The 20,647-nt window shown below is 38.0% G+C and overlaps 1 protein-coding gene across 12 annotated transcripts in view; it reads right to left on the bottom strand.

The window, feature by feature from the left end:
• Positions 1–20,460, bottom strand: part of FUBP1 (far upstream element binding protein 1) — a 34,435-nt gene extending 13,975 nt beyond the window's left edge. For 3 of the 12 annotated variants that reach the window (XR_011152465.1, XR_011152463.1, XR_011152464.1), the window contains exons 1-21: positions 20,192–20,455; positions 19,112–19,202; positions 18,061–18,123; positions 17,187–17,225; positions 16,814–16,853; positions 15,961–16,010; positions 15,795–15,866; positions 15,445–15,502; positions 14,822–14,984; positions 14,622–14,720; positions 14,437–14,538; positions 13,640–13,742; positions 13,455–13,555; positions 12,718–12,859; positions 11,762–11,922; positions 10,816–10,970; positions 10,649–10,728; positions 7,722–7,850; positions 7,049–7,123; positions 2,024–2,169; positions 391–483 (exon numbers count right to left, since the gene is read on the bottom strand). Coding sequence is in view for 8 of the 12 variants with exons in the window: in XM_069023098.1 (XP_068879199.1) it covers positions 1,643–1,651; positions 2,024–2,169; positions 7,049–7,123; positions 7,722–7,850; positions 10,649–10,728; positions 10,816–10,970; positions 11,762–11,922; positions 12,718–12,859; positions 13,455–13,555; positions 13,640–13,742; positions 14,437–14,538; positions 14,622–14,720; positions 14,822–14,984; positions 15,445–15,502; positions 15,795–15,866; positions 15,961–16,010; positions 16,814–16,853; positions 17,187–17,225; positions 18,061–18,123; positions 19,112–19,202; positions 20,192–20,305 (1,992 nt within the window). In the remaining 4 variants the exon portion in view is untranslated. The other 9 variants (XR_011152462.1, XM_069023092.1, XM_069023098.1 and 6 more) reach the window with 8 other exon arrangements.
• Positions 20,461–20,647: the final 187 nt, after the last annotated feature.

Below are 20,647 nucleotides of genomic sequence, written 5' to 3'. Positions count from 1 at the left end.
CTACATATCCGCAAACTATCTGAAGACAAAGACAACTCTGTCTAACAAGTGGTTCCAAGGACTTCAATGTTACGATATGCATACTTTAAAACACTGAATGACAGCTGTCTCAGGAGTACTAATGAAAAAAACTCTTACTCAGATAAACAGAAACATGATTTTCTTTAGCTATTGCTAAAAGTTTCAGGAATACTTACCCACAAAACTCAGATTATGTGTATGTATATATAAGCAAACCTACGTTGCTGAATTAAGAAGCAATTATGATTTCCTAAGATACCAGCACTGTATTCCAACATAATATCACACAAGTACAGCATTTGCATTATGTGGAACATTGACAAAAAGATACTGTTGCAGTTCATCAATTTGTCATTCTGATGTACTTACAGTGCAATGCTCCTTGAAGGAACAATCAAGGATGATACACAGCACAGTCCTCCTCACCCCTATAGAGCTAGTTCTATACTGGCTGGATCAAACCTGCACTTCAACAGACAATGGCAAGACAGACTGTAGTGCATGTAGTCTAATATATGCAAAGAGCCAATAAATATGCAAAGAGCAAACACAGGATTTCAAGAGAATCAGCTTTTTAGTATGAGCATTAGAGCAATAAGAAGTTTCAAGTATATATAAAAAAATAATCAGTTGATTCAAATACTTGAATATTTACAAAAAGAGAAGATATCTGCTCTGCAGGAAGTTCTCAACCACTCCCACCACTCAAACAAAACAGCGTTTTAAGGACAGATGCAATTTTTGTAACTACTATGCATTACCACATTGACTTTTCTACACTGAATTTTGAAGTGGACTACTTTGAACTGAAGGCTTAAGCACATTACACTTAAGTTTTATAACTAGTCTGAAAAAATCCATAAAATAGTTATGCAGGAACAGTTTTGAAGTACTCAATTAAAAACAAAAGTTATCTGTTATAGCAGCTGCACAGGTCTGAAACAGTGGTCATGTATAAAAGGAAATTTCACTGTTAATGCAATGGAAGTATGCCAAAAGATCATCTTCTTAAACACATGCAGTTTTAATCAAGTAGAAAGAAAATTAAGGTATCAAGATTACTGGTGCTAGGCAGCAAAATACAATGAATGAAAGAGATCCTCCTTCTAAAGCTATTCTGCAAGAGGGGAAAAACATGCTAATCACAAGATTTTAAACTCAACAAGGTTTATGGGGGGGGGAAAAAAAACCCAACTCATTTGTGTACAGGTACCTTGATTCAGCGTTGCAAATCAATCCTATAATTCTGCATATACCCACATATCCAACTTACCGACACAGGAGGTTTCATATTATTTATTGTAAAGCACAAAACAGGCATTTTAAAAGTGATAAAGTATACATTGAAAAAGTACATTTATATCACAAAGCATTGACCACATAATTGCAAATACATTTGCTGGAATGTGTACATCTACACTAATACTAAAAACAAACCATTTTTTTCATTTCTACACAGAAATATTACCTCCTATCAGTAGTGATAGATATTTTTTACATTTTCAAAAACACTATTTTTTTAACCAAAATTAAGATCTTCATCAAGGCGTCTGCATCCATACATTTAACAAAGGTTTTTTCCCCCACACAATGAAGCAAATACTGTATTGTCCACTTCTTATTATTGGCCCTGTGCAGAAGAGATACATAAGAGATACACAAAAAGTTAAAGAAAATCCTTTAAATTGAGCTAACTCAGGAGTGAAGCCTTTAAGAAAGAAAAATTGGTTAATGTAAATGGTGGTGGCTTCTTGCATGATTTTCAAAACCCTGGGAGGAGAAAGTTTTTCTTCTTTTAAAAAAAAAAAAAAAAACAATCACCAAACATATGGATAGATACAGAACTCAAGTTATCAGGTAAACAGTCATCTACTAATTATTCTGATAGCTATTTTGCTAGAAAAAAAGATGCATACTCCAAAGGAACAAAGCAGGAGACATGCAAAAAAATATCTACAACCACTGAGACGGAAGCCAGGCAAAAACCACTTTAAGACTGTACCTGTGGTGCTGGAGGATGCTGTGGCATTCCCTGTGGACTTGTCTGAGCGTAGTACGCTGCCTGCTGCCTGTAGTACTCAGCCCACGCTGCGCTGTAATCTGGCTGCCCGCCCGGAGGAGCCCCAGCAGGGGCAGGAACAGCTTGACCTGCAAGTAATTACAATGACACAGCTTTGTTGTTGCAATAGAAATGAGAAAACGTCAAGATCTCAGCGCCTGACAAACATCACCTAACAATATACCTCCAAGGCTTCTGAATAAACTTGTGACTGGCTTTTTCAGCCTGAACCCTCATTCTATTATTTTAATGTAATGATTCCCATGTAAATCAAAACTGAGGAACCATGAAGACAATTTTTTCTGCCTTTTGATTCATAATAATGAATCATGTTTAAAGCCTGCTGACCTAAACAGCAGTCTTTAAACATGATTAATACAGTAGTATTTGAATACACACCAAGAGGCAAAACACTTTGTAATCCACACCTAGACTAATTTTATCTTATTTCACAGACTGCATTCATTAGCTCAGCAGATGCCAGTTCATACACTTCCCCAATTCTGGCATCCTTTGTGCAATTACAAGGTTATTGCAGGTTATATTTTTCAAAAAGGCAATAATTTTTGTAAACCTTTACTCCACCAGTCCTAAAACCTGCTTCCACACCTCACAGAAGTTCCAATCCTCTACAAACAAGAGCGTGTGCAAACACACTCTCCCAGACAGCTCAGAATTACTACTCCTTTCAACAAAATCAACTGACAGACTAAAATCCCTAACAGTGACAGACTGATACACAAGGACTCTTCAGCATATTAAAAAACCAAGCAAAACAATCAAAGAAAATTACCACCAACTGTTCAGTCATGCTGTTCTTCCACAGGAGATTTGTCACAGACATCTTTACTTCCTTTTTCCCCCCAACTTCAGAAACATCAAGTACAGCCCTCTTGGTACCACAACCTTCTTTACAATTTCTGAGGTGTTTTTTGCAGTTACCACTACAAAATGTACGGGACTCTAAGCAAAGTAACACACTCTAAGCACTAAACATCTGTCGACACACACTCGCAGGCACCCAGACAGAAGGGTTTTATACTTAGTGCTTCATTTGAAGTTTCCTGAACTTCCAAACCAGAAATTTTATTACTCTGCTATGACACTTTTGATTTACATTCTTAATCCATTATTTTTCAAATCAAAAGTTCTACAGTCAGAATTAGGATACTACTAAAAACCACCACCTCTGCAAGCATTTTCTAAGATACTAGGAAAAAAAACCAACCCAAACCCAACAAAAACAAACCACCACATCCCATCACCCTGCAGGAAATAAACCCAAGCAAAATGCAAGCCTGCCCCCTGTACAATTCCTTGTGCATCCAACTGTCTCTTCTGCTAGGAACAAAAAGGGGCAGCTTCCACAGGATGAGGGCTGGAAGTTTTCAATCCTACCTGAAACCACCTCACCTTTTACTTGAATACAACCACTGAGCAACCTTCTGAGGAACACGAATATCAAAAATTCTAATGAAGTGTTTTCTAGGATGTCAGACAGAAGGTTGATTTTGTCTGGTTGGGTTTTTTGAAAATACTTTAACAAAGAAAACTCACATGAAGAATCCTAGCTGTTCACACTACTCCTACACATGTGTAGTCTTCTAATCCTCTCAAAAACATGACTTGTGAGCAGAAAATGTGAGTATTTGGCAAAGCACTATCCTGGAAGCCATTGAAATACAACCTTCAATTTTCCAACTGCCTTTACAACTTAGTTTTTCTACTTACACTGTAGGTAAGCTCTGGAAGTCCATCCATCTTTATTTGAGCTTATACAGTAAAGGAATTTCTACAAAAACTTAAATTTCTTCAATGCTTTGGAGCTGTAATCACATTTTACAACTTTAAAAATGTGGTGAATTACAACTTACAATTTACACTTCTGATCAGTTATTTTAATAAAAATTATCTTTAATATGGTTAGAAATTATCCAAGGATACGCTCTTCCCAAGTTCACCATTACTTTGAGATAACAACTGTACGTACAAATTGTTGTCAACACAACTGAACATCAAAGAAAAGGGATTTTTTGCACATTATGACCCAAGAACCTTTGGACATTTAGCCAACTATGTCAAGGCAGCACTGAAATTCAAGTAATAAATCAAATATAGAAAATTTAACATCTACTCAAAGATGTCAAACTGGACTTCTGTCCTGAAATGGGTATTTTAGGTGCACCATTTCCCTAACTGCAAGTAGTTCTGAACTTACACATGGAATTCAGCAATTTAGTCAAAGCTTCCCTTCAGTGTAGAAGCTGCACCTGCTTGTTAATATCAAAAGTCAATGGGAACACTTACAGATAAGAGTGGTAAATATGAGAAACACAGAACACCTCCCGTTTAAGGAGGGCTGAGAAAGGAAACGCCAGCAGATTTTACCGTTCAACATTATCAAGAGTGATTCTAGTAAGAGCAAACTGTTTTGTTTCTTCTTTCCCACTACAATGCTGAGCAATCTTTTAAAAACACTTCCACTATTTTATTATGGAATCCTTTAACTGTACATCAAGCCCACAGTATATGGGAATGACTTTAAACAATAAATTTTTGAATTTCAATAGTGACATACAGATCATTTACTAAAATATGTCTTCATGTTTAAAGGAAACTGTTATCCATAAGAGACTTTTTGGAGTATTTGCTACTCAAAGGAGTAGCCCCTGAAACAAGGGTCTGAATAAGGAGATGGACTTTGCCACTTTATTTCTGAGTCAGAAAACAGGCTCACTTTCAAGTCACTGTTCACTAAAAAATACAGTGAAGTGTTCTCTGTGGTTAGCAGAGTCATATCACACCAGAAGGAAGCCACTTTGAAAACAGTATTATTGTTTGGATGGGCATATTCAGGAGTGTTTTAGCATTTTCAGATCACTCATACTTGACTAAGTATGAGAAAATTCAAAACACCAATTGCAATATCACAGGCAACTTGTTCAGCTCAGTACTGTTTACCCTCAGAGGCTTGCCACAAGGATTATCAAAAGAGTTTTCAATAGCAAAAGCAGCAAAACAGCAGAACTGGTTGGGCTCAACAACTCTTTGAGTTTCAGTTCAGTTCTCTGTAACAAAGTCTGGTGAAATTATCTGTGCTGTGAAAAATCTGAGTCATCAAAGAGGACTTGTAATTCCCATCCTTTGGCATAAGTTAATGGGGACAGAAGATTGCAGTAAAAATGGTACTGGAGAGCCTGGAGACCACATGAACTTGTTGTTGGACAACCTTCCTGCCCATCAGATCTTCTACTGCTTAACATGGTTACCGAGGTGGGGAAAATCACCACCATTTAACATGACATCCAACTGAATTCCTCTTTTCTAAGAGAAATGCTATCTACCACATCAAGATTCTGCAGCAGAAAGTTCTCATGATTTACACAGTCAAGTTATATGGGGTCCAGCCATCAAGAACTCTCCTTCAGGCAAAGAACTCAATCCAAACTAGAAGAAGAAATTAAGATGAGAACTGACCTTGTGTTTTTCTTCTTAGTTGATTGTCTTGGCACTTTTTACATTTTGCATTTTAAGAGCAACTATTTTTATCTCCCAATGTATTTTTTTGGCTCACACTCCTCTTTGGAATTGTTCCCATAAACTCTATCCTAACACCTTATAACTAGCTATTAGTTAATCTGAGCAACTGCAAGACTAGTGCAAGCCAGACTTTCCTTTCCAAGATAGCAAATTATAAAGATGGCTGAGCCCCTGCCAACAAATTACATTAAAAAAAAAAAACCAAACAGTAAAAATCACCCAAAACTTTGCATTTTAAAATGTGAGCACAACTAGCAGTGACAGTGAATTGAGAAGAAATAGCTAAATGAAGCAGGAAAAAGAAAAATGGAAAGGCCTATCATCTTAAAAATCTTGTGTTTGGGAGTTGTAATTTTTTTAGTCTGATACACAACTATTGAACTAAATAATCATAATATATTTTCTGTTCAATTCATCACTTATGCTGTGCCAAAATAAAGAATAAAGGTAGTTATGTCTTGGCAAATAATTACCAATACAGTGGAAGGTTTCTAAGAGGAATTAAGCATGTTATTAATCTTAAATCTGAATGCTTTTAATATTCCATGAGAAAACTGAGTGCAGTTGGAAGATGGCAAAACAGCCACCAAACCCTCCCATGCAAACAAAGACACATCCCTAACAGGATGTTGCTGTATTTCTGGTCAGAGACACCTGGGAAAGCACTGGCATTCCTAAGCCCACTGGGGCTCAGTATCCAGACCTCCACCACCAACAGTGATCCACAGCCGGACACCATGGACAGAACATGACCTACAGGACATTACTGTGATTTAAACAGTGCCAATACATAAAACTCACACACTCCTTATACAGAAAACAATGAAACAATCAACTTAACCAGCATATTCATTTCATTTTTATAAAAAGTGCTACCAACAATACGTAACCTGCAGTTTAAACACAGCTCAAGTGTTGCAAAGCAAATGCTATTTAAAAAAGGGCACAGTATAAATGGAAGCTAATTATGATACTTTAGTAACCTGAAACACAGAAAACAAGTTACAAGAAAAAAAATTATATGTAATCTGAAGAGAATTGGGGAACAACTATCAAACTCGAAAAACAACAGCTACATAAAGGAGATCAAAGCTGAACTTCAAAACTTGGGAAATATACTTCTAAATACTCAGATTGAAATATTCAAAAGATGATGTTTCCCAACAATCAAAGACAACTCCTTAAGTTTGAAGCATTTTTGTAAAGCTGATTACTACCTTCAGTACCATGAAATGCCTAAAACCAACACAAAATTGAAGTCTGTTTCTCAGCAGTATTTGATTCAGAAGACATGTGACTGTGGATTTTTTTTTTTTGGGGGTAAAAACCCAATCTCATCCAGCAAAATATGCAAGTCTCCTAACACATTACACTATGAATATGGAAGAGAAAAAAAACAACAACAAAAAAAAAACCCTGCACACTTACCCATTTTTTTGTAGTACTCCTCCCAGGCCTTGGTATAGTCAACCTGCCCTGCTGGTGCTGGATTTGGCTGATCTCCTGAATTATATTAAAAACAGTCAAACTAAACTACTGGGGTTTGTTTCATATATAATCCAAATAATCAACAGAAATTTTCAGTACTGGTCCCACATGACATCACTCAAATCTGACACTATAAACCTTTGTGGTACGAGCTACTACAAGTATAAACTACTAGTGAAAAATACATGTTTTCAAGATTCAGGAAGTGCATACCACTAGCAATACAAAACACCAAAATTCAAGTGGTAAGCCTCCCCCAGGCACAAAAATTAAAATAACACAACTAAATACCACAACTGTAATTGTCCTAAACCCACTGGAAGTGATGCGACCGTTTAAGCAAATGACAATCAACAGCTCATTACATTTTTATTTATGACTGTTCTATGTAGCCATTAAGTCAGCCCATGTTGCAGCAAAATTCTCTTAAGTACATTACTCTCATTACTGCTGAAATTAATAAAAGCAATATTAAAGGCTATAAGCAATAGTTTCCCACGAAAACCAGCTACCTAAAATAAATTTACCCCACATATGAAGACAACAATAAAAAATAATGGGGTATTTACACCTCCAGCAATGAGAAATAATGTCCATTTCACTCAATAGCTACCTTGTCCATTAGTTTGGGTTGTAGCTGGTCCACCAGGAGGGGCTGCAGGCGGTGGCTGTGCTTGCTGCTGATAATAGTGAGCATAATAAGCTGCCCACGCTGCTGAATTGGGATCTGTTCCTGGCTTACCTACGAAAACAGAATATAAACATTTATAATAGTACTACTATGAACAAAATGCTGTCCTCAATTAATCCTGTCCTAGGCATTCTTATTTTCCTCCAAGGAAAAATCCATCTCAACAAAATATCCACGTACATCCTTTAAGTATTCTTTCTTTCTAGCATAAACTTTTGATCAGGTTTCAGACTAATGTACTGTACAAAGTGTACTTTCATAAAGCTGGTGAGATAAAATAATTTTAGAACCCTTCCTACTACAATGCCACTTATTAATCTTATGTGGGATAAACAGAAACAGATTTTTCAAGTTTAAATAAACAGTCATGTTAATAAATGGTAGCAGCAATGAATCATTCTAGCACCAAACAATTTCAGTGGTTTTACTTTTGTTAGAACCTCACGCTAATGACACTGGCACCGGTGGAGGAGGCATGCCAAATACATATTTCTGAAACAGAAGAATACAAGACTTACTAGGCATTTGCAATGCTTGTCAGTTTAAGGTAACAGTAAAATAGAGAAACACACAGCATTTTAGGAACCTGAATCCCCATACATGGCTATTAAGCATCACTGTTTACTTACAGCTTTTTAGTATAAAAAATAATAGAAACAGTTGCATCTTCTGCATCTATCTCCATGGTTCCTTATTTTTATCTACATCTAGGCAGGCCAATGATGCTGTTTCCTATAGTTTTATTTCTCTGTTTTTCACATATAGCCTTTAGGAATGGATTATTCTTGCTGAGTCACAGATTGATTACATTACCAGATTGGCAATCCACAATACCTGAAAATCTACTATTAGAGAACATAGTATGTTTTACACAACCAGTATATATTTGCAAACAGTATTTGCAGTCTTAAAAGAGTAGAAGTATCTGCAAAGAAATGCAGCCAACTGAGGAGAGAATTTCACAAAAGGATATGGAGACAACTGATACTTTAGAATAACTTTACATGGGAACGGAAAGATAATCCTCCCTAAACAGGAAACAGGTAGGGCAGTGAATAATGGAAGATGAAGAAATCCCTTGAAAAAGACATTCAAGAAGAAACCCACAACAACAAATTAATGCTAAATGAAATCCTGTGACAAGTCAGATGTAACCACTTCAAATGCACACAGTATCAGAATACAGAAAAAAATGTTAACACACTACTTCCTGTTTTAAATTACACTGCTTGCATCAATAATAGTGGATTTAAACTAACACAGACTATATTCTAAGGTTACCTGCAAATATCAAACAAGCCATTGCTCAATTCCCCATCTCCTTCCCCTTAGCTACTTCTCTAGAGTAGAAGAACACAGAGCTGGATTCATTAAATTTCCAAAGAAATCTGACTGTAGTAACTAGCTCCACTTTCATGTGACAAGGGCAAGCACAGGTCTGGAGAAAGCACCTCTGAAAAAAACACTAAAATAACCCATTTGTTACACTGGAATGAGTAACTAAGAGAAAACTGTAGAAAATTAATCCAAAGAAATGCTAGTCAAAAGAAACACCAACTTCAACTGCATATATGACAACTTCATTAGATTTTTAAGAGAAATATTCATCAAAAAAACAGTTACAGAATCATCAAGATGTTATCAAGGGAATATTTGCCATTTTTTCTTACATAGCCTTTGTGTAGATAAGTAACTTTATAAAATAATAAAGAAGGTGGTGTGAAAAAGGCTATAACATTTTAATAGTGGTTTTGCTATGCTGAGACCAAGTCACTTTGAATTATTCTACTTCTAAATAATATCAGCAGGCATTTTTAAATACTGAACTGAATACATGCAGAACTACCTTGCACGGAAGCTTGGGAACTAAAACCAGCAACGGTTCTTTGCAAAGATACAACCTGACACATTTATATAGTCCCCTTCTCCACTAATGGATCCTATGTTGGGATGAGTGACTATCAGAAAATATTTGTCATTTATAAAAAAATAAAATTGAGATCTTTTGGCTCAAGTTCTGAGAAAACTCAACCTCAAACAAATGAGGTACAACAGACTCAAGCATCTAGCCTTACCATGCCTTCTGTGGCTGATGTTCCATTTCCCCATATCCTCTAGTCCAACCAAAGGATGTAAACTTAAAGAAAAGCAGGATACTACAACTTTGGAAGTTGTAATTAAGTAAGAACTCCCAGTCTTGACAAAGATAAACAGAAATAGAAGAAACAGATTCTACAAAGACGGGTTTCAGAAGAATATACAAAACTATTAAAAGCAAAAGCTCAAAATACACAACCCTAACTAGTTTTACTGTATTAACAGCAAATTACCAAGGTTTTAGCCCTCAAAAAGGACTCAACAAAGTACATTTGTGTATCAGACTCTTAAAAGTAATTCTAATAGAACAAAACCTAGAAACATCATAGCATTAACTGTAAAAAGGCAGAGCAGTGAAGACTGTTTAAAATCAGAAGTCATTTACTATTAGAGAAAAAAAGACATCCTCAATAAAGAACTTTAGCAAAAACATCAATTTTAGAAAACTTGAACTGCACGAAATCAGTGAACCAAGACTTGCAAAAGTATCATAAATAGTGATGCAGTATCAATAACACTTGTAAAAAAGCATATTCCAACTGTAACAATTAACTTTCAACATCTCACAAACCACATAGGTAAAATGCAAAACGTAAGTAAAACGACAATCAGTGAAGAAAAATCCAGAAAAATAGGAGTTTTTCAGCTTTATGAGTGTAACACAAGTGAACTGTATAATGCATATACTTGTAAGGACAGAATGGATGTACTTGAAACATACCCACCCTACAGTACAGCTGTGCATTTCTTACCTGGATCAGGTGGGTTAGGTGGCTGCCAGTGTGGATAAGCATTTCCCCATCCCTGTGGAGCATATGGAGCTGGAGGACCACTGTAAAAGACCAAGTCATACACACACAGTGAAAGCCGGTCCCAGGGTCACCTTACAAAGAAGGAAGTCAGCTGAAGCAATACTTACTGAGGTGCAGGACCAGGAGGGCCTGGATTATAAGGAGCTGGATTATATGGTCCCATGGGAGCACCAGGACCTGGTGGCCCAGGAGGTCCATGCGGGCCAGGAACAACACCATGGGGACCATGGGGAACAGGTGGACCCAATGGATTCACCGGACCCTGTAACAAAGGTAGCAGAGACAAAAATACACCTTGAGGTTCTCAATTTTTCAGCAATTTAAAAACATTTATCTGAACGCTCTAAGTGAATCATCTAACAGGTTTGATTGGTTTTAAATAAAGACAGTTATCTGCAGAAAACAGGCTTTTTAAGGTTTGATCAAGCTTAGGACTAGTTACAGTTAAAGGCAGCTGTGGCAGTAATAGCAACTAAAAAATTGCATATATTTCAGTCCCTTCTTGACGGTGAAGGATTTTACAAAAAACCCATGGATTTTTCCACAAGTTGCACTAAAAGCCTCACACTCAAACAACACTCAGTTTTAAAATAAATCAATACACCTAAATCAGACTAACTAAAACTGCTTGTAAGATCAGGAACAAAAAGCCATCAGTGAATTTAATTACATGCCCACATATGCAAACGAAAATGCAGTGGAACTGAAGGTGTAACTTGGATTAGAACTTTACCCAAATATACTGAGACTGAAAAGCAAAACACACAATTTAGTATCACTGATATCTAATATTCTGTGAACATAACAAATTTCTCATATGCATAAAACTGGCATTATCAAGAACACACCATAGGATGTTGAAGAGATCAACTATTTCCATTTCAAGATTTTGTTATGTTTATAATACTTTAAATCCAGATAACCATTATTATCAATTTATTATCTGATTAATTAAATCTGGGAAGTGAAAGGATAGAGAAGCATCCACAAAGGAGACTTGCTCTCACCTCTATTTAGCTCTAATAGTAAACAAAAAAGCAGTTATACACTCACTCCAATCTTTTCCTCTATAAGTTGTCGTGCATAATCTATTTGCTGGGGTGTTCCACGGATAGTAAACATCTTCATGTTTGGATCCGCATTAGGTGGAGGATTTCTTTGAAGTTCTATTCTAGCACCAGACTGTTGGCTTATACTTTTAATAGTTTCACCACCTACAATGCAACATAAGAGTTGTTATGACATGCATTAAAGCAAAAAATACTGATTCAAATCAGAGAAAGTCAACTGCATGGAAGCTGTAAAGATATGAAAAGGCACCTACTCTTAAAAGCCGATCAAGAACATCCTAGCAATTTTAAAAAAACTCTTCAGTGTAATATAGAAATTTAATGGCAATACACTAATAAAACAAATTATTTTTTTATTTTAAAGACCACAAAAATGTCACTCAGAAACAACAGCAAAGAATTCTGACAACCTTGTCTGTTTTTTTCCATTCATGTCAACATTTAATACCAGACATGAGTAACAACTGACACACATGGTTATCAGTAAATATAAACTTAAAACCCAACCTCCCTATAAAGGGGTAAGGAAGCCCAAATGACAAAAAAGCCCCACAGAGGCTGACATGGTACGTAAGTCCACAATTTCTACAAGTGCACCAAAACCAGAAAGTTAAATTCCCTGAACTGGCTCCTCCTCTTACAGGATCCAGGAAAAGTTGTACGTACCATTAGTATACACAAAGTCTTCAAAAGAGATAATTTGGCAATTAAAAATTTTTAAAAAATCACAGAATCACAAAATACTCTGAGTTGGAAGGGACCCACAAAGATGATGGAGTCCAACTCTTATGTGAAAGGCCCATAGAGGGATTGAACATACAGCATCTGCATTATTAGCACCATGCTAATCACACGCCTCCATAGCATGGCATTTGTCCAAACAGAAAAGTTGAGTGGTTTTAAAGTAACATATAAATGTATATATATAAGATATATTACCTTTTCCAATGATTAATCCAGTTTTGCCAGTAGGGACAATAAAATTGAACTCCTGTAATCCACCAGGAGGCCCCATGTTCCAGTTGCCTTGGCCTCTACCCCTTCCTCGACCACCAGGTCCTGGTCCACCAGGGTTACCAGCCTAAAAAGAAGCAGCAACAAATGAGCATGTACTATAAAATTACTGCAAACAAATAATGCAAACAGGTTACATGACATCACTTTTTAAGAAAAAACTGATTCACTACTCAGACAGTTTTGGTAGTTAAAGCAGTACCTTTTATGGAAGGCCTAAATTACATTTTTGAATATGTTCTGTACAATTCTGCATATGAAAGATGAAGGAAGAAAGGATATAGAAGAAAGCAGAAAGTTTCACATGTACAAAGGTGTAATGTTTGTCTGCCTTCTGCAAATGCAGCAGTGGGGCTCATCTAACAATGAGCTTTTAAACACTGATTACAACCAAAAAGTCAGAGCATATTAGCTTTCAACACAAAAGACAAGCACCAGCTCTAAAAACCAGCCATATCAAGAAATGCCATGACTTTGAATCAGTACTGTCACTTGCAAAACTGTAACTGTAAAAGTAAACATTCATATTCCAGACCAAGCTTTGAAGTAGATTCAAATGGCATAACTAAATTATTTTCTTTAGTTACACACACTTTTCGAAAATTTTGGGTCTTTCCAAAACATGGGCAGGAGGTTTTAAAAACTGAACGACGTTACCCAACCTGAACACTGCGAAGGAGATCTGTAATAATTTCTGCAGCATGCTGACATCTGTCTGGAGGCCCTGTGATCTGGGCTATTCTATCAGGAGTTGTTCCATCATCTGGAATAAAAATGAACTATTCCAGTATGTGCAATTCAGTAAATTTACACTTAATTCACAGAAACTTATGAACATTTTACAAACCTGGCTTAAACTGGATCCTAACACCAGCATCATTCTGGATCTTTTTTATCATCTCTCCATTTCTTCCAATTACAATACCTACAGCAAATCGTGGTATTGGAACCTGGGAAAAAAAAAACAAACCAAGATGCTGATGACATAGATATTCCCAAAAAATCCACACAATGAAAGGGTTAGAATTAATTATAATTGTAAACTAGGGCAAGATCAATGCCACTTCAGGCTTTTTCAAAAAGGTATTTTTTAATATCAAGTCACAAGCCTAGCACATACTGGACCAAAGCATCAAACAGAAAGTGATCTATGTTTTAAAAGTTCTCACAGTGGTAGCAATTCCAGTGGATACTATGCTTCTCAGAATAAAGGAAAAAAAAAAAAAAAGAAGAAAAGAATTTATGATGTGTCTAAAATGCAGATTCTAGGAGATGAAACTTTAAGCCTCTCCCCTGATGAACAGTTACTAGGCTGTGACTTGCATTAACGGGTGGACTTGAACATCCTTCTGTAAAGGCCAAAGTCCAATTTCAATAACATTATAGTATTATATACTTGGCCATAAAATTTACTTGCACATTTGATAAAAAACTCCAGCTACTTGACATTGTTTGTAACTGCTGGAAATGTGAAGTGAATGCTGCACATCATTTAGTATTGTAAATTCAGAAATGATCGAGTAATACTTACATGCCACAATCACTTCTGAAATCTGGTTAAAAGCTTTCAGTGGTATTACCCCGCTTAACATTTTAAAGTTAACATCTCAAAATACAGTGAACAAGTTTTTCAACCATGCTTACGTCTATCCCTTCATTTCCTCCTATTCTTGACCCATATTCGTTGCGCACCTCTCTAAAGCCACCTTGATCACGAATTAACTCCAGCACCATTTCCTTGGCTTGCTAAAAGAAGAATGAAAGGTCGTTTAGGTACTGCAACATCAGAACAGATTTGAAAATGCTCTGAATTGTGAAGCACTCCTTACCTGAACTTTATAAGGGTCTCCAGTTATCCTAAGGGGCTTGTCTGCACCAGTGTTCTGTGGACCATCTTGAATCATGACCATTTTGACACCTGCCCGCTCCTATTTGACAAAAGGCAGGTCAATACCCACTCAAATCCAGATTCAGTACTATCTGGAAATTTATTTTAAAGAAATTTATTTAAAAGAAGATACAGATATACCTGTAATTGTTTAATTGTCTCTCCACCTTTCCCAATAACTAATCCTGCTTTACTTGCTGGAATCATAATTTCTTGGACTGCATTTCCAGGTCCGTCACCATGATGAAATCCAGGTGCAGGTCTTCCCTTTTCAACTATCTGGTCAAGTAATCTTTTTGCTGACCTGTGAAAGAAAACACACGTTAATAAATACTTATTCCTCCAAGTATCACTTGCCCACACCTATCCTGCTTGGAAAGTCTTAATTTAAAAAGTTTCTGAAAAATAATTATGATTACTATCACTAAGAAATACAAAGCAAACTCAATCAATCTGCAAAAGTAACTTAAGAAACTAACTGCAAAATAATAAAACTATCCCAATATTGTAATACAAAAGGTGGTCCTTTACCAAACACATTTAACAAAGTTACCTCCTCAAGAACCCTGACTATAGTTACATGCAAAGCTTAATTCAGAGCAAAAGCTGCTGCTTGATTCAGCATGCAAAGTAAGGACATTCGTACTTGTAACCACCCCCGCCACAGTGGACAAAAGCAAGTATATATTCACCCCATGTGTTATGTTAGCTGCCATCAGAATAAAATCACAATTACAGTCCTGACATCAGTTAAAAACACTTACTGAACAGACTCTGGTGTTCCAGTTAGCATACATGATCTTTCAGGCAGGCCTCCACTATCTGCAATCATAAAATTAAACCAATTTATCAGTAGTGTTAAGTTAGAAAGAGTTTATGAAATTAATCATAATACACAAACTACTGCAACTTCACATTCACTGAAGTAGAATAATCTATGCATCCCATTTTGCATTTCTTTTGCCCATCATAGTTGAGATCAGTACAAAAAAATTAAACTACACCTTAAATGAAGGTTGAGGCAATTAGAAGCCATGAGCAATCTTCTGGACTTCCTACCAACTGCCCCCTCCATTTCCCCAAACAGACAGGTTAACTCCCCCCCAGTAGTTACCGGGTGCAATCTGTATTTTACAGCCAGACTCTTGCTGTATGCGTGAGATCTGCTCTCCACCTCTGCCAATTACTTGGAGAAAGAAAATATAGAAAGATTATTTGTATTATCAGCATCTGCTACCATCCTTCACTATACTACAAGACCACACACCCATACTACTTACTGAATCCAACCATCCCATCTGGAACTTTGTACTCCTCTGTCATCACAGACCTACAATGTTAAACAAAAGACAATGACCATCCAGAGACCAAACCAGCATTACATTTATACATATTGTCCCATTAAACTAAAGCAAGCTACTGCCCCCATCATCACCCTGGCTTACTTGCCTCCCACTACCTTTGGAAGTGATTATGCAAGCACAGTTCTACATAAGGTGACAGTACACAGAAACAACACAAAGGTTTATGTGTCATACAAATCAGTCAGAAGTTCTCCTTCACCCTCTTTATTAACAGATGTGCAATACAGAAAAGGCTACTGTAGCATTTTAAGTTTCATCTTTATATCCATCAAAGGATACCAAAATTTTGAGTATCTCAGAACTGTCCAAAGCATAATAATAGTTGGATCTGATTGTTTAGGTAAGAAACAAGTGACGAAAACCATGAAGTTGTAACAAACACAGGTTGAGTAATACTCTACATAAAGTTTGAATTATTTGGTCTTAGGTCATCCAGGTTTGCTTTTTGTTTACAAGATGGCATCACCCCCTTTCTCTTCAGATCTACTTCCAACTTCTAGCTATGCTGCCTATGCTGAAGTAGTAAAAACCAGCCAACACATATTCCTTTTATTAACCTTGATCCCCAGCCTAGGCTGTGGAGAAAGGAAGAGACAGCAATGTAGGTACATTTTAAGCGTCTGACTTGGGACTCACTGAAGCTAAATTTCAACAGATCACATAAAGGCAGAATAAATGCTTCATGTGTTAATACCACTTTTTCAGAAAAATTGCTTGAAAACGCTTTATTCCAATAAAAATCCTACATAAGATGTAGTCTAACTCTTACCTTTGCTGCTGATGCATCGGTGGTAGCTGATTTCCAAAAGCTATAAACAAATATTGTTAAAATTAAATTCAAACAAGTGGTATAATTTACAATTAAGCTTCTCCTTTGATAACAAAACTCAATTGTATCAAATTTTTCTTCACTTTTAAGAAGTGTTATCAAAAGGTTAAAAAATGATAAAGACTGATCTGTTGCTACCACCCCTGTCAGTTTTACAAAGCTGACTCCCACTGCTTCAACGAGACATAAACCCCCAGCCATTTTTTTGGATCTCATTTATTCAAGTGTCACCTACCATAACACTTTCAAACTGTTGGTCTGACAATGTTACACTTGTTTAGGTTTTTTTGGCAACAAAATAAAAATTACTTACAGTCATTCTGGGGAGCAACTTTCTTAGCATCTGGTTGATCTGCAAAATTAAGATTTTTTAAATTTTTTTTGCCAAGAAATTCAAGAAGTGCTTAAACCTTTTAGTGTGAATTGTAAATTTCCAGTGTATTTTAGCCCCCCTTTTTTTTCCTTTCTTTCTTTTTTCTCCTCCAATTTCAGGGAGTTGATCATCTGAATAAAAGAAAAAAATCTCACAAACACTCAGCACTTGGTTAGTAAAGCTGAAAAGATGTTAGATTTTTCCATGTATCTGTTCAGTTTAACAAAAGGCAGCTTTCAGAACGCACTGTATGTAGATAGCTCACAGATACCCAGTCACTGAAACCCAACTAAGACAAGGAACAAAGTTGAGCTTTGTTGGCTGCTCAAGCTAATGATGCTTCTATAGTAAAAAAGAAAAAAAAACTCAAATCCATAAAAAAATCAACAATGACTTAAAAAAAATAATTCTGACAATGACCACAAATCTAGACCAAACATCTGAAAATACAACAGTATCACATGGCAATGCAATCTCAATCTGAATGTTGATATGAAATCCCTATCCAAATTATCAAGCATTTCATAGCATAAAACTTCAAAAAAAAAAGCAGATTCAAAGCAACTAAATCACTATTGTCCAAATCCTTTCTGTACAGTAGAGAAATAAAAGGCATCATTAACCTATATCTGAAAAGATAAGACTTCAGATGCTTCCTTCCCACCCCAAAATAAACGCTATATGAACCACCACAATTTATGTGCAGCAAAAACTCAGACACATATTCCAAGAAATATTTGTGTCAATCCAGAAAGATCCACTAGTTTATGTCATGTTTACATACTAAACACAGGTAATAAATAAAAATTCCTGCCTTTAAAAGGAGAGGGCATTCCCTCCCAGTGTGTTGTACTGCTCGGACTTGTCCAAGAGCCATCTACACATAAAATAAAAAGAATACATTACATATATCATCTGAAGCATCATTAGCTCATTTTTGTATATTAAAAACCTCACCTTTCATAGAAAAAAAAACTTTACTGTAGGACACAAGAGCTCCTGATATAAAGCCTTAGTTACATTCTGTAGACTGAGTTTCAATCCTTTTAAAGGAAAAAAAAAGGCATTTCTCTTTTGTGAGACCTATAAGAACATTTCAGCAAGCTCAGAGATTTCTTCCTGTAATTTAGCTAGCACTTTGTGTGTATATTAAACATATCAAACCCTGTTAAGTTCGAAGTGGCTGCTCTGTAAGAGACAGAAGACGACACACACACATTTCAGGAGAAAACTTTACTGCAGTGTAAGGCAAATCCAAAAAGCTGCAACAACTTGTAAGATTTAAGTATGATCTTATCAGGGCTCACACACGCTGTAGGCTGAAATATTAGACAACACAGAAGTGTCTTCACGGTAGAAAATTTACTTTCCTGTGTTTTTTTAAAGTCCTATGCTTTTACAATGAAATGCATTAATACTTTTATTTGAAACAGTGCAGTAATAAAGTTAATGAAACAATCAAGCTCCTGGAGCACTTCCTGCTCTAATTGTAATTTACAAGCAGTAATCAATCCCACGCAACCATGAAAGACTTAAATGACACCTGCACAGTCATTTTGCAGCCTGAATGTTTCTGTCCCTTTCCCCAGCATGCATTTTTCTATTTGCAGCATTTAAACCACATGTAAAATATTGTAAAACAGGCTTACATTCACTTCAGGTTAGAGCACAACTATTTAAAACAAACTTTACCACTAAACTGACAATGAGAAAGTATGTAATGATCTATGAAGGGAACAAAGTGTTTTAATGCTGTGCTATGGAAAAAAAAAAAAACGAATCCACAAACAAAAACACCACCTGCAGTCTTTCTGGCACAGTGGCCATACTCCACAAAAATAAATGCAGCAAGAACGAGTGCGTACCTCCATCCTCAAGAGGTCTTTTCTGCCCTCCATAACCGTAGTCGTTTGAATTCATTGATGTGCCAGCATCTCCTCCAATTTTCGCTGCAATCTAAACAAAAGGCAGATGTGAGCCGAGAAAAAAAAATTAATTCGGCCCATATTTATTCCAAGTCCTCTAGAAGATTTCAGGGATTTAAATAATGCACACTAAAATGACCCTAAATAATTAAAAGCCAAAAGCAGTTAGGCTCATATAGGTTTTCTGTTTTAAAGACTTATGCTCATCCTTCAACAGTAGAGCCTCCCAAATTTTCCTCACCCATTAAAAAAAAAAAAAAAACAAAAAAAAAACAACGAGAATTTGGCCTTTGAACACCAAACACTTTTTCCTAAACGAGGATTTTCTTTCTCTACGCGTTCTACGCGAAACATTGTGGTGTCTCACAGCAGCGCCTCACCGACTAAACAACCTCAAAATCCGACTACACCGGCTTATAAAATACTGCCAAAACCGCCACCGCTTATTAAGAGACGAGGCGAACATTTCGCCCAAGAAGCGATGAAAACATTGCCTGTGGTGCAGAACCTACAAATAAAACTGCGGGATAAAGAGCTTCCGCAAGGGCCCTCGCTCCGCAGGCCGCGGCGCTGCCCAACCGGTCCGAGCAGGCTGCGGGCGCCGCGGGCACCACAACACGGCCCGCGCCGCGGAGCCGCCGCCCTCCTGTCCCTCCGCCGGGCCGGGCCCGATAACGCGCCGCTACTCGCCCGCCGAGATTTCGCCTCCCCGCCGTCGGGGAGCGAGCCCGCGTTGCCGCTCCTCTCACCGCCAAATTCCCTCGGGCCGAGCCCGGCGCTGCTCGCGGGCAATGGCGGAGCGGGGCCACAAATACCTCGCGGCCCAGGGCGGGCAGGCAGCGCAAAGGGGGCGTGTAGATAGGACAAAGCTCCCCCCAATACACACACACTTGCGGAGGGGCCCCCACTCCCCACAGCCGAGCACGGTGAGGGCGCAGCCCGCTCCTTGTTCCACGGCTCTGACAGGGAGGCCTCTAGGCCCCAGGACCCCATTGATTCGATAGAGCCACACACACACACCTGCCTAGCCCTCTGCAGCGCGTCTTTAAAGGCATCGTTCACTCCTCCAGCCCCGCCGCCGCCTCCCCCGGGCGCGCCCGCGGCAGGAGGGGGCACCGTGGAATAGTCCGCCATGGCCACCCCAGCGCCGCTCCGGCCGCTGCCGCCGCCTGCCAAGAAAGAGAGAAAATGGCGGCGGGCGCGCGCCTTTCACATTCCTGCGCGGCATCGTGCTCGGGGGGAGCGCGCCGAAAGCTCGCGAGATCTCGGGCGGGATTTCATTGCGGGCGCCGGAGAACGTCGGAGAAGCCTCGCGGCGTTTCGCCCGGCCCCGCCCAGCCAGGCCCACGGGGTCTCCGGGGCCGCCCTGCAGGGGAGATCGCGATGTTTCTGCGTGCGGCGCGAGCCGTTGGAGACGCTGCTGAGAGGGCCGGGAGAGTCACGTGGGGCGGAGGGGGGGGGGAGCGCGCGGCCGGG

Source organism: Aphelocoma coerulescens, chromosome 8 (assembly GCF_041296385.1).
Source record: "Aphelocoma coerulescens isolate FSJ_1873_10779 chromosome 8, UR_Acoe_1.0, whole genome shotgun sequence".
In the NCBI taxonomy this organism is placed as follows: domain Eukaryota; kingdom Metazoa; phylum Chordata; class Aves; order Passeriformes; family Corvidae; genus Aphelocoma; species Aphelocoma coerulescens.
This window is presented reverse-complemented; position numbering and strand designations above follow the sequence as displayed.